This window comes from Suncus etruscus, chromosome 11 (genome assembly GCF_024139225.1).
Source record: "Suncus etruscus isolate mSunEtr1 chromosome 11, mSunEtr1.pri.cur, whole genome shotgun sequence".
Lineage (NCBI taxonomy): Eukaryota > Metazoa > Chordata > Mammalia > Eulipotyphla > Soricidae > Suncus > Suncus etruscus.
The window spans coordinates 29821684-29835145 of NC_064858.1; the positions used below are offsets into that span (position 1 = coordinate 29821684).

General features: G+C 34.2%; 1 protein-coding gene across 1 annotated transcript in view; it reads right to left on the reverse strand.

Annotated features, from left to right (window-relative positions):
* The window catches only part of PIK3C2G (phosphatidylinositol-4-phosphate 3-kinase catalytic subunit type 2 gamma), a 378850-nt gene that overhangs the window by 115600 nt on the left and 249788 nt on the right, over nt 1-13462 (reverse strand). The window contains exons 20-22 of the mRNA XM_049782899.1: nt 13005-13134; nt 5561-5697; nt 3327-3496 (exon numbers count right to left, since the gene is read on the reverse strand). Of these exons, the coding sequence (XP_049638856.1) occupies nt 3327-3496; nt 5561-5697; nt 13005-13134 (437 nt within the window). The remainder of the gene's footprint in view (nt 1-3326; nt 3497-5560; nt 5698-13004; nt 13135-13462) is intronic.

The following is a 13462-nucleotide window of genomic DNA, read 5'->3' on the forward strand; positions in this document are numbered from 1 at the left end:
CTATAAACTGAGATTGGTTAATATATGCTGGTAGTACTTTGTATAACATTAAAAGTTATACAAATTCTTCCCTCCCCACTCCATGTTTTTAAGGGATAGAAAAATAAAAATACATCTGGGATACATACTCTCTCACTAGATACAGTTTTTTTTTATATAAAATAGTGTATCTTGGCTTATTAGTGGTTATTTTTTGCAACATCAAATGACCTTGTTATTCTGTAGAAGATTAGCATAGTCCTAGGGTATGATTTATATAACTAACATAAACCTTATGGTTTTCTATGGTTTCTTATTTTATTACAAAATAAATGTGCATAGAAAGTATATAGAACCATATTTCCTCTAAAGACCAGGTCTATAATATAATAAATACAGCACAAATAAGAATTTTAATAATCCTACAGGGATATAGAATCCTTATTTGTAAAAGTTTTTTTTGCCTACCTAGCAGCTAATTAGAAAAATCAATGGGCCTTGGAGGCAAGAGGTAAACTGTCTTATGAAACATCATTTAGTGAAATCCATAACCAACTGAAGAATATTCAAAAAAGTTATCACATGTTGCATATTACTCAAGATAGAGTGAATAATATGGAGTAAGCATAGCACATAAAATATTAAAGAACTTAGACTGATAGAATAGTATCAAGAAAGAAAGTCAAGGTTGCATTGCCTGTGAACCTTGGAGAGTCTGGTAGAAGCAAAATCATAGATATGAGAATTCAAATAGATCATGAAACTATCATTATCTCCATGTTGTTTATCATCAAACAGCAATGCCCAAAGAATACAGTATATAACACATTATACTTAAAGATGCCATAATTATTTTTTTTAATTTTTATATATTTTATTTAAATACCTTGATTACATACATGATTGTGTTTGGGTTTCAGTCATGTAAAGAACACCACACATCACCAGTGCAACATTCCCATCACCAATGTCCCAAATCTTCCTCCTCCCCACTCGACCCCCACCTGTACTCTAGACAGGCTTTCCATTTCCCTCACACATTCTCATTATTAGGACAGTTCAAAATGTAGTTATTTCTCTAACTAAACTCATCACTCTTTGTGGTGAGCTTCCTGAGGTGAGCTGTAACTTTCAGCTCTTTTCTCTTTAGTGTCTGATAATTATTATTGCAAGAATGTCTTTCATTTTTCTTAAAACCCATAGATGAGTGAGACCATTCTGCATTTTTCTCTCTCCCATAATTATAACCTAATCTTTAAATATTTAAAAACTGGATTATAGAAAAAAGTGTTATATGATACGTTATGTTTACATTTAAGTCATTAATTAACATTTATAATTCTTGTTTTGTTTTGTTTTTTGGGGGCCACACCTGGTGGTGCTCAGGGGTTACTCCTGGCTCTGTGCTCAGAAATCACTCCTGGCTCGGGGGACCATATGAGATGCCCGTTATCGAATCCGTGTCCTTCTTGGGTCAGCCACATGCAAGGCAAATGGCCTACCATTGTGCTACCACTCCACCCCATATAATTCTTATGATATCCTTTCTCTAGGATGTTTCAAGAGCCTGTACTTGTTTCTACCTCTTTCCTTAGCAGTCTTATAATAATTATCTGTGAGTCTGTGTTTTCAGAATTCTAAAATAATCATAGGTCCTACTGAGATATTTGTTAAATTCTATAATTTATCTTTGCATATCCATAATAACCTAGTCCCAGGTACAAACCAATCTCAATTAATGCTTAAGGAATGAATGAATGAATAAAAGGACAGAAGGCAAGGCAAAGGGAAAAGTATTAAAAGGAATATAAAGCAAAGAAATTACATTTGTAAGTACTCTACAAAATGAAATAAACCATATCATGGAATTTATTTTGGCATTTAAATGCCAGGTTCTGGACATCTAGTAAAAGTTCATCTCTTTATAATAGAGAAGACATGATAATTTCTTCTATATAGAAAGCATTTATAGCTAAACGTGGCTGAACAAACTTTAGGATGGTTTAATTCTATCTTGCTTTAATATAAAATGTCTCTAAGTCTAGGGACTTTTAGTATTGAAATTCAAATTTTTTGTCTAAATTTTTTCCAATTAATCTAATTTAAATTAATTAATTAAAATATATACCTGTCAGTCTTTATAAGTAAATGCTATAATAAATCTCAAGAACAAATTAGTCCAGAAGTAATCCTTTAATGTGTTCTTTTTGGTCATCTACTGATGAATCCTTCCTGTCCTGTTAATCACACTGCCCATGTCCAGTCAATTAATAGAACCTATGATTCTAAAAAATGAGATATCTGTTTTCACCATTTCTCTACCACTATGCTTTTCCCTGAACAATTAAAGTATTGCTCTAACTAGATTCATTACTTCACAGAAAGCAAAAAGAAAACTTGGAAACCCAATGAAATTCATCAATCATTTCCCCCTGAACTTAAAGGCCAATTCCTATATTGTCCTCCTTGATCTAATTCTACCAAACTCTTCATCTTTACCTCCTATAAATTGCAGCTCTTTATTCCACCTCCAGACATCAGACTTCACAGTCCTTGAAATCTGCCACATTTAATTCTGTATGTTTTTATTTTTACCCTTCTTGATCCCTAAAGTACTCATGTTAGAGACCTTCACAGGTCATCACTGCACAATAACTCTCTCATCTGTTTCAGAGACCTTTTTAAAATAGCATCCAAACATGTTATCTCCCATATTTTCACAGTTTATAATTTGTAATAAACCAAATTCCTTCTTCCTTGTATTTTTTTCTGTGCATGCTGAATTACTAATTTGTTTAAATCTTCTCTCCTTGGTAAAAAGAGATCAGAAATAATATCTGCCTGGTTTACTGTTGTTTTCTGAGTGCCCTATACGGTAGGTGTTCACTAAATATTGTTGGGATGGCGTGTTCTCACTAAATATTTTCACAGAAACTGTGTGAGTTTTGTCAGATGTAGACCACTCAGTAATTGATATGGGTAACATATCACACATATTTATACCATGAATTCATCTAAATGCCCTTTCAAGGTTTATAAAAAAAAGTGAAATAATTATATTTCAGACATCTTGGATAATAGGACTGAATTAGTATCCCAGGGAAGAAGAAGTTAGCTTACTAGTTGTTGGACAACATCTAATTTTTTTTCCATTAGCAATCTGTTGGAGAAAATATTTGCTTCAGTTTTATTATATATATGCTAAAATTTCTGTAATCGTTAGAGATTTTAATATAGGAATTTCTGATCCTTAGCCAGACATATACATTGGATTTCTATGCCATTTTATGTGATATTTTTTTCTCTAAGACATTAATTACCATAACAAACATTATTTGTGTACTGACCTTTTTATCCCTCCAAAAGTTTGTGCATGGCCTAAGAACTTTCCAAAGTCAATATGAAACATGTGGCCTGACTTTGTCAGCATAATATTGTCATTGTGACGGTCGCAGACTCCGAGAATGAATGTCACCACACACCATCCAGCACAAGAATAGAAGAAGTTCCTCAAGGCCTAATAATTTAAAAACAAGTTCAAAAATCAGACAATCACATCACATATACAAATTAAGAAATGCATTGGCATTAGAGGCAATAGCAAAATCTACAAAAAGTAAAATTATTTAATTAAGTTTCCTCATTTCACTTGAGAGAAAAGTATGGTTACATGGTTGGTTCTTGATATGTAACAAAAGAACAAAACAATCGATTTTTTAACCTAATAGATTTATATTTTAATTGAACTAAAAGGAAAATCACTTTTATTTCATTGAAGTTCCTTTCCATAGTTGGAGAGAATACCTGATGTGATTTTTGACATATCTGCTTCACAATATTGAGTGAATGTTTGCTTAAGTAGAGAGAGAAAAATATATATAATCCACTACTTCAAGCCTCATAAAAATGAAATAGCAGTTCACTCTAAGCAGTATTCAGGGATTCCAGAATACTATTCTCTTTGATACTCAGCCAACTGGATACTCTGGTTCAGTGCTTGAGCTAGAAGATGCAGAGCTTAAATCTTGAGGAATCAGGACCATCAGAGCCAAAGCTGAAAGCAATTTTAGTGTACAGGTATGTATACTCTCAGGTGGAAGGTGAAGCCTTGTATGCTGAATTTGGAACTAGGGTTACACATACAAGCAGTTCAGCTTGAAGAAATTTAAAATATTTGAACACAGAAGAAAAGCTACATTAAAATATTCCTAAACATTGTGTTTATCCACTCAAATAATACACCTAGTCATATTCATAAGTGTTTTGTTTCAGTATTTTTAGTGAACATTCATATTGCCAGAATGTCTAGCTGGGAGATGATTGACACTAAGTCATTTTTGATTTATTTGTTTCTTTAATAATTAGAGACTTCTTGCCATGATTGATATTTGTTCCCAAAAAACTTTTCTGGGGTATAAATCATTCCTATAAATTCCTATAAAACTGTTGAATATAATGAGAACTTAACAGTAAGTGATTGGTTGTACATGGTTAAGTTTTGGGAATGGTGTGTGGATTTGCTGTTGACTTTTCACTTGTTGAAGTGAAAATCTGTGTCACTGGATTATATGTTAGGATGCCTTCATTCCAAGTCTCCCAAGTGCCTCAACAATTTATTTAATTTATGATATTTTGCACTCAGGAATTGAAGATAGTAAAATAAATTCTTCCCATAATGCTTGTAAAGATCAGATATGTGTGGGAACATCTCAAGTTATCTTTGAGTAATTTGTGAAAACTTAAGCCATATAAAATATGCAAGTAGCAAAATATTGAATATATTGAAAATATTTCAAGACCTATAAATTTTCAATATTTGTATTCCCACAAACTATATTTTTACTATATCAATTTAAGTTTGGAAATAGGACTCCTGCGTTTTTCTATCATGCCCTATGTTAGCAAGCATAACTATACATTTTCATGTGTCCAGAATAAGATATTCCCAGGATGATGACATTTAGGATCCTATCAATCTAATTCTCATTCTTATTTCACTTGACTGTATTAACATAATGGGCCACCTGGGTTGTGACAGCTGTCACAGTCAAAGCAAGTGGAACATGGCCCAGTAATATCCCTTTATCTGAAGGCAGAATCTGCACACCTGTGCACTACAGGGCAGAAACAGGAATGTGGCAAAAATACAATACATTTTTATTATGTTCTGATCTGTATAAACTTAGAAACTCTTATATTTTATTTTAAAAAACTCTGAAGCAACTGGGCAGGAAAATATGAAACATGGCAGAAGAAATGCATGACAAAGGTAGGAGGGTAATTCGTGGAAATTGGGGGAAGCTTCGTTGAGAACTTAGGCCCATGGAATATTATTTTAGGAGGTAGAGTTTTAAGGGAAACAACTGAGCCAAGAAATGTTTATTGAGAGCCAGGAACTTTATCTAGAAGGAAAACCAAACTCAGGTATTTTTACCTCATTAATAACCATTTTAACAGTCATTATTATTAAGTTGAGTTAGAACTTAAAGTGCACTTAATTTACAGTCCATTAATCATGGAATTTAATGAACCTTATTCTTAGTTAACACATTATTTAAAATTAACTCCAGCAGGGACAAACCTTTTCGTAGTCTTCCTTCAAAGGGTTGTGCTCACAGAACCACTTTTTAATTGTGTTTTCTTTAAGTGGGCCTATGAGGCCACAGTGGCGATGGATCTTTGCAAGTGTTACAGCATTAGGCACCATCTGCACCAAACCTGGTGGTAAAAAAGAGACTTGATGATCAGTGATACAAACTGCTAGACATTTGTATGTCTTCTTTGAGGATGTTTCTATTCCTTTCTTTTCCCTAATTTTTGATGGAGTTGATTATTTTTGTTTTTATTCTAGAGCTCTATATGTCCTGTCTATTATTCTCCTGATGGATGGTTGTTGGGCAAATGTTTTTTTTCCCAGTAGATGGGTTATCTCTTTATTCTGGTCATGGTTGCTTTTGTGGTATAAATAAATTGTTTTTTAGTTTGTTGAGTTCCATTTATCTTCCCAATTGCATTGGATCATTGAGGTTACTTTTAGATACCTTGTCATTGAGGGTTCTGCCTATGTTTTCTTGAGTACAGTCTATGGATATAAGCCTGATCTTGCTATCTTTAATTAATTTTGAGTTGACTTTTGTGTATCTTGTGAGATGGGGGAATGAGTTCATTTCTTTTTCACATATATTTGACCAGTTTTCTTAACATCATTTGTTGAAGAAACTTTCATTGCTCCATTTCATGTGCTTAGATCTTTCCTCAAAGATTTTCTTTTTCACCTGATCTCTGGGTTTTCAATTCTATTCCATTAGTCTTGGAGTCTGTCTTTATTCCCATACCATACTGTCTTAATTACTATAGATTTTATTATAATTTACATGTGTGTGGAGAAAGCCTTCTATCTTCTTTTATCATAGGATTGCTTTTTCAATTCAGGGAATTTTATCATGCCATATGAAGTTTAATATCACTTTGTCAACTTCTTTAAAAACATGTCAAGGATATTTTTATAGGGACTACATTGAATCTGTATAGTATTGTGTTTGTATTGTCATTTTGATAATGTCATTCTTTCAATCTTTGGACGGGTATAACAAATTACCAAAAGTTATAGAAGCTAAGAACTGGTATATAGAATGGACCTTGTCATGGCAGAGAGACATGGGAAAGGATGTAAAGGAATTAGTTAAAGTGTGAGAGGAGGTAGATGAGAGAGAATCCAATACCCACGTATTTTTACCTCATTACTACCCATTTTAACAGTCATTATTATTAAGTTGAATTAGAACTCAAGGTAAAGGAAAATAGACTCATTAGTGATGGGTATGGTGTTTGAATGTTATGTTCAAGACATCCTATGATGGACAATATTGAAAATTATAAATCAGTGACTAAAAGAGAATAATATAGAAAATATAAAGATTTAGGAAGCAGTACACCCCACCACTGTTAAAGTGTTCAGGCCCTATACCACTGCCCCTGTATTTTCTCTAGTTCACCTCTTTATTTCCCTCATTGTTCTCCCCCACCCAACTACTTGTTGATCTGTTTGTGAGCAATTTTACCATCACAGGATGTGGAATGTATGTCTTTGTATAAATAGCATCAATAATAGTTGTCAGTAGTAGATGACATACACTTTTTCTTTCAAAACCTTTATACCTGAAAGGCCCCCTTTCACAGGGAATTACATTAAATATTTCCTAAATTCTGGTGAGAGCTGAAACTCTATTGTACTTGGGTTCCTCTACCAGAAGCAAGTTTAATTTTTAGGTAATTGGGAGAGTGTATTTCTAAATGGGGTTTCGGGGGGGGGGGGGCACAAAGCTACTCTAAAATTCTCAGCCTGTTGGCGGCTCAATGCAAGAGTTCAAAGAAGGTGCTTCTGGGGCCCTGCAGTACCAGGAATTACTTGGTTCAACCCATTAATTCATGGAGGTCTCCAGAACCCTTTCAAGGTACATGGGACCTCTGAGGCTACACCTAGAGTTCTTGGGGGATCAGATGGTGCCAAGGATTTTCTGTTGCATATAAAGCATTCACCTAAACCCATGTGTTATTTCTTAGCCCAGTTTTTAGCTTGTATTTTTTTTTTGTAGAATTACAGTAGCAAGCCACCCAGCTTATTTTCTAGAGGCAATAGGTTAGTGGGTTAGTAAAAAAAAGACTGCCATATTTAGCTAAAGTAAGGGCAGACATCAAAGTATGTATTCTAAGTATAACATGCATAAACAGTATGTTGTAAGTGGCCCAAATACAAAACACATATCATATCATATCATATCTTTTTTTTTCTTTTGGGTCACACCTGGCAGCCCTCAGGGATTACTCCTTGCTCTATGCTCAGAAATCGCTCCTGGCATGCTTGGGGGACCATATAGGATGCTGAGATTCGAACTACCGTCCTTCTGCATGCAAGGCAAACGCCCTATTTCTATGCTATCTCTCCGGTCACACATATCATATAATATCTTTTTTGACATATCATATCTTTTAACTTCACTTAAAAAAACAGTATTCTGGGGGCCAGAGCAGTAGTGCAGCACAGTAGGGCAATTGCCTTGCACGAAGCTGACCCAGGATGGACCTCGGTTCAATCTCTGGCCAGCCATATGGTCCCCCAAGCCAGGAGCAATTTCTGAGTGCATAGCCAAAAGTAACCCCTGAGTGTCACCGAGTGTGGCCTATAAACCAAAAAAACAAAACACACACACACACACACACACACACACACACACACACACACACCCCACAACAATATTCTGGAGCCAGAGCTATCATACAGTGGGTCAGGCGATTGCCTTGCTTGTGACCCAGGTTCGATCCCTGGCATCAATTTTGGTACTCTGAGCACCGCCAGGAGTTATTACTTAGTGCAGAACCAGGAGTAAACCTTGAACATTGCAACAAAGAAGCATACACATACAAAAATAAATGTTCAGGGTCCAGTAAGATTGCATAAGACTAGCATTTTCAAGGTCTCAAGTTTAAAATTTTTTTAAATAGGCTTTTTCATAAAATATGATCAGATTTAAACACCAAATCCAAAGCCAACGACAACAGAGTCTATACTCAATTGTCAATAAGCTAGACACAGAGGGGACTACCTATACTAGCAGCCGGGGAGATATGGGATGCATCCTGGGAACAGGGGTAGAGGGAGAATAACATTGGTGCTGGGAATGCCCCTGATTCAATTTCACTACGTACCTAAAATATTACTGTGAAAGATTTGTAATCCACTTTGGCCAAAATAAAAATTATTTCAATAAAAACAGGCTTTTTCATAGTCTCTCTAAAAATATTTCACAATATTGATAGGAGTGTTGTGGAATCATGTGCATGATATACTATTACTAACAGCATTCTAAATCAGAGAATCTTAATAAGTTAAAAGTAAAATTTCAAAATTAAGTAAAAAAATAAAAGCATTCCATTAAAAAACAAATAGATATCATTGATGGTAAAAGAAATACTTCTGTAGAATGAATCTAATTAGTGGCAGCAGGCTGCAGAATTTCATCTCTATCACTATTTAATAGCCTGTTATGAACATCAGGCTTATATATTGCTGGATCAAAAAGAAACAGACCTGAGAACCATATCTTAAGGGCATATACTTTTATAGTAAAACTCTTCTTCACTAAATGTTCTTGGGCTTTTGTGCAGATTTGTATGCATGCTGTGTGAGATTTCATCAAGTTTAGTATCAATGAATGATTTCTCATTTTAATCCTGATTTTTCCTCATCATTTTTCCAGTTCCGTTATTGAATGATTCCTAATAAAAATTACGCCTATCAAGTGTATTGCAGCCATCTCACATTTGAGTGTACCCAAAAGTTTGATATAAAATTATTGTGCCCTTTTGATACTGAGCTAAAGCAATAGCAGTTACTTTTTAAGTTACATTTGTCTTCAGGGATGTAGACAACTTGGAATGTTTGTCTAAATTGGAATGTTTGCTAAATTCCAAGCCATTTATCATAGCCTTGCATTGCTGACTACTCAGAGGACCTTTCACCTAACTTATAACAAGCATAACAACTAAATTCTACACTTTCATTAGAACCTGAATTGAATTGAATTAAGTAAAAGCTAAAAAGTATCATACATTTCTTAAAATGCTTCTAGATAATTGTGTGCATATGGTCATTCCATTTATTAGACTCTAATAATTTTTCTCTAATTTTTTCTTATATTTTTATGACTTGGAGATATGTAGGTTCTGGTTCTGTAGAGTATAGCAGGTTCCAATATTCTACATTTCCAGTCAGTTCCTCAATGAGTTATTAATGTCTCTTTCATTAGGAAAGTTCTTTACCCAAATTTTCATGATTATGTTATTATTTTATACAAGGCAGTGGTATCAAATTGAAGTTCATAACAAAAACCCAGATCATCAGCATGCAATTGTGGAGGCTCAAGGTCTTTCCAAGTGATAGCCAGATTTAGTTTGCCTGGTTATGGCCTATATGCTTTTCCAATTCCTTTATAGAGTTTTTTGTTGTTTGTTTTTTTATTACACACATGACGCTTAAGTATTACACCTGGCTCAGTGCTAAGGGGTCACACCTAAAATACTTGAGAGACCTTATGGGGTGCTCAGGACTAAGCCTAGGTCAACCACTTTCAAGGCCTTACTTGATATACTCTCTCCAGCCTATCCATATGGAGTTTTTAATACCTCAGATTAGAGAACCAGCAATGAAATAAGTTCCAAATAGTTTTATTCACCTAAATGGTTTTCCCAAAATTTCCTAAAATTACATATACAAAGTAGTCACAAAATTTTTATTCTACTGTAATGCTAATAGTCACATAAACTTCGGACATAGAAATATATTTCCAGAAATTAAGGGAAGAAGTTTAATTTAGGGCAATTTGTGACAGTTTTTTTATATAATTTTTATTTTGATCATAGTAGTTTACATATTGTTGACAATATGTCAACATGTACAGGTTCGCATTTACATAAAATCAGGGTGGTTCCCATCACCGATTTGTCCTCCCTACACCTCCATGTTCGTCCTCTCTCCCATATCCTCCTCCCTCACCCCCGGGGCTGCGAGAAATTGTGGTCCCCTCTGTACCTAGCTTACTACTTAGTAGTCTTGGTCTTGGTGCCTCCCTTATTTCCCCCTCTAACTGGGAGGAGGGACTACATAGTTCAAGTTATGTGGTTTTATTTGAAGAAGAGAAAATTAATAAACTGGGGTAAAAGTCTAATATGCCCAAAATGGGGGGAATCCTTCTAGAGGCTCTCATCGTTGGTTTGAGAGATGAAGGAGAAAAAGTAGGTGAAACACCCCAACAGTACAAAAAAAAGAGTCAAATATCCAGTGAGCACTCCAGTGATAACGATAGGCACCACACACACAAAAAAAAGCCATGGTCTTGAGTTAAAAACATGGCAGAGCACCTAAAGAAAAAAAATAAAAGAAGAAAAAAACCCAATATAAATATAAATAGGGACAACAACTTCAATAACCACACCAAAACAAAGAAATCGACAAAAAGTAGATAGGTAAATAAAAATAATAATAATAAATGAAGAAAAATAATATATAAAAGATAAAAATGTTTTGTGCTTTTTGCCTTCTTTTTTTTCCTTCCTGCACTGGCACAGTAAATATTGGGGTCATTCAAAAAGAAATTCACTTGGCCTTAGTGCTATGGGGTTTCTCCACCTTTGGGGTATATTGAATTTGTGACAGTTTTTAAGAACAATAACTTAATCAATTAGGCTTTGGCCTGATTAAGAATAAAACTATTGTGGCTGGAGTGGTGGCACAATTGGTAGGGTGTTTGTCTTAATTGTACTAACCTAAAATGGACCACAGTTTGACCCCCAGCATCCCATATTGGGGGACAATATGGTCCTCCAAGCCAGGAGCGATTTCTGAGCTCATAGCTAGGAGTAACTCCTGACCCTCACTGAGTGTAGCCCCAAAACAAAAACAAACAAGAAAACAAACAAAAAAAGAGAATGAAACTATCTCCTTAAAAGGACTTTTGAAGTAATGATAATTATTTTTCTTCTGTGAGGACGGGGGTGGATATGGGGGTTACACCTGGCAATGCACTTGTCTTAATACTTACTCTGTGCTCAGTTCTTACTCTTGAAAGTACTCAGTGACTATTAGTAGTACTTATGATCAAACTGGGGTCTGTCAATTTTAAGGTACTAACCTTGACTCCTGTACTATTTCTCTGGCCTAATGATCTCTCATTTTCTGGAAGTTTTTGCTTTTGAAATCTCACAATTATAGTTTTATAGATATGGAGGTACGTGACATTTTTTATGACATTGCAACTTGAGGAAAATTTAGTTATCGGTGATGAATAATATTATTAACTTAAAAAATGTTTTGGGTTGTGATAGCTGAGAAATGAACTTATAAATGATTATAATGATTGAGGATGAAATTGAGAGATTTTACTGAGGTCAGTTATATATTCAGTTTTTAAAAAGAAGGTAAACCCATATGGAATCAAAAAGTTCAGTGTGGCATTTTATACTTGCTCTTTGAACACATTGGGTGGTGTGAAAGAAGTAGGTCATTTATAAAAGAGGAGAAAAATTCAAGGAATAATAGAGTAGCAATGATAAAAAGCTCTTAAAAACTAGAAATTCAGAAAGTGTCAGACATAGGAATCTTGGGGTAGAAGTAAGAGCCCTGTTAACAGAATCAAAATAATTGGGTAGTTGACTTGAAATTGTTCAATATAAAGTATTAAGTTACAACTTGAGCTTATTAAGAAAAGCTCTAGTATCTAAAAATCACACATCAAAATTAACCAAGATACTGAACCTCAGAAACTGGGAGGATCCAATCAGTGTTAATTAATATTTTGTGGTTTATACTGTTGCTCTGCTTGAATGAAAAGACTTCCTGGTCTAGATACTAAGTAATGCAATTTTAAGCAGCAATGACCAGATATAAAAAATATTATAAGCTATTTTAGGAATTAATATCTATTCAATTTAGTATTGTCTGTAATGAAGTTCAACTTGTCAGGGGTGGGCAATGAGTCATTCATGGTGGTGCTCTGATGTTACTGCTGAAGGTGTTCAAGGGACCATAAGTGGCTCCTAGGATTTAACCTGGGCTTGGCAAATCATGAGCTCAGTTGTGTGTGTTAGCTTTTATTTTGTGTTTTTAGTTGGGGTTTTTTTGGGGGGGGGATTTTTAATTTTTTTTAAATTCAGAAGTCTAAACTTTAATATGTAGCCTTAATATTATCTTAGCAAAAGGGAAAATAATACTTCATGCAATTATCTTTTAAGAATGAACAAAAGAATGTCACAATTACCTGGATTTTCAGTTATCCAAACAGACAGCATATAATTTTGTGTAAATTATTTTAGTTTTCTCACTTTTTAAAAGTAAAAAAGAGCCATGTATTGTATTAGTCTTTGGAATTTTGACCTCATTATCTAAGGTGAAAGTTAAGGAAATAGATGGCATATTAGTAATAAATGTATGAGACAAATACTATGTTATCAAGTCACTAATCAAAACTGACCTTGGCCTTTTCCTGTAGATAGACATCTATAAATGATCATTTGCATGTCCAGGCCCTCTTGTACCCAAATGCTGTCCATCACTTGAATAATCTGCAGAACAAGCATATCTTGACGAAGATCATCTCCAGCCTATAAAAAAACAAAATTATAGTCTCTAGGTTGCTCTATAGTCTATTAATGGCTTTCAAATATAGTATATGTCATTTCTTTTTCTTGAATAAACTTCTAGAATGACAGGAAATTTTAGTTATTTTATTACCATTAAGAGTACTTGTATTTCTATTAGAAGATGAGAAAAATGATAATTTTTGTTTAAATGTTTTCAGAAGAACAAGCCATCGGGCCATGTTTTTCTGATAATATTTTTTCTATCTATTATCTATCTATTATCCATGTATGTCTTAGATTCAAAGCTAGTGAGGGAGGCTGAGCAAAATGCTCATACAAATTTAAAACA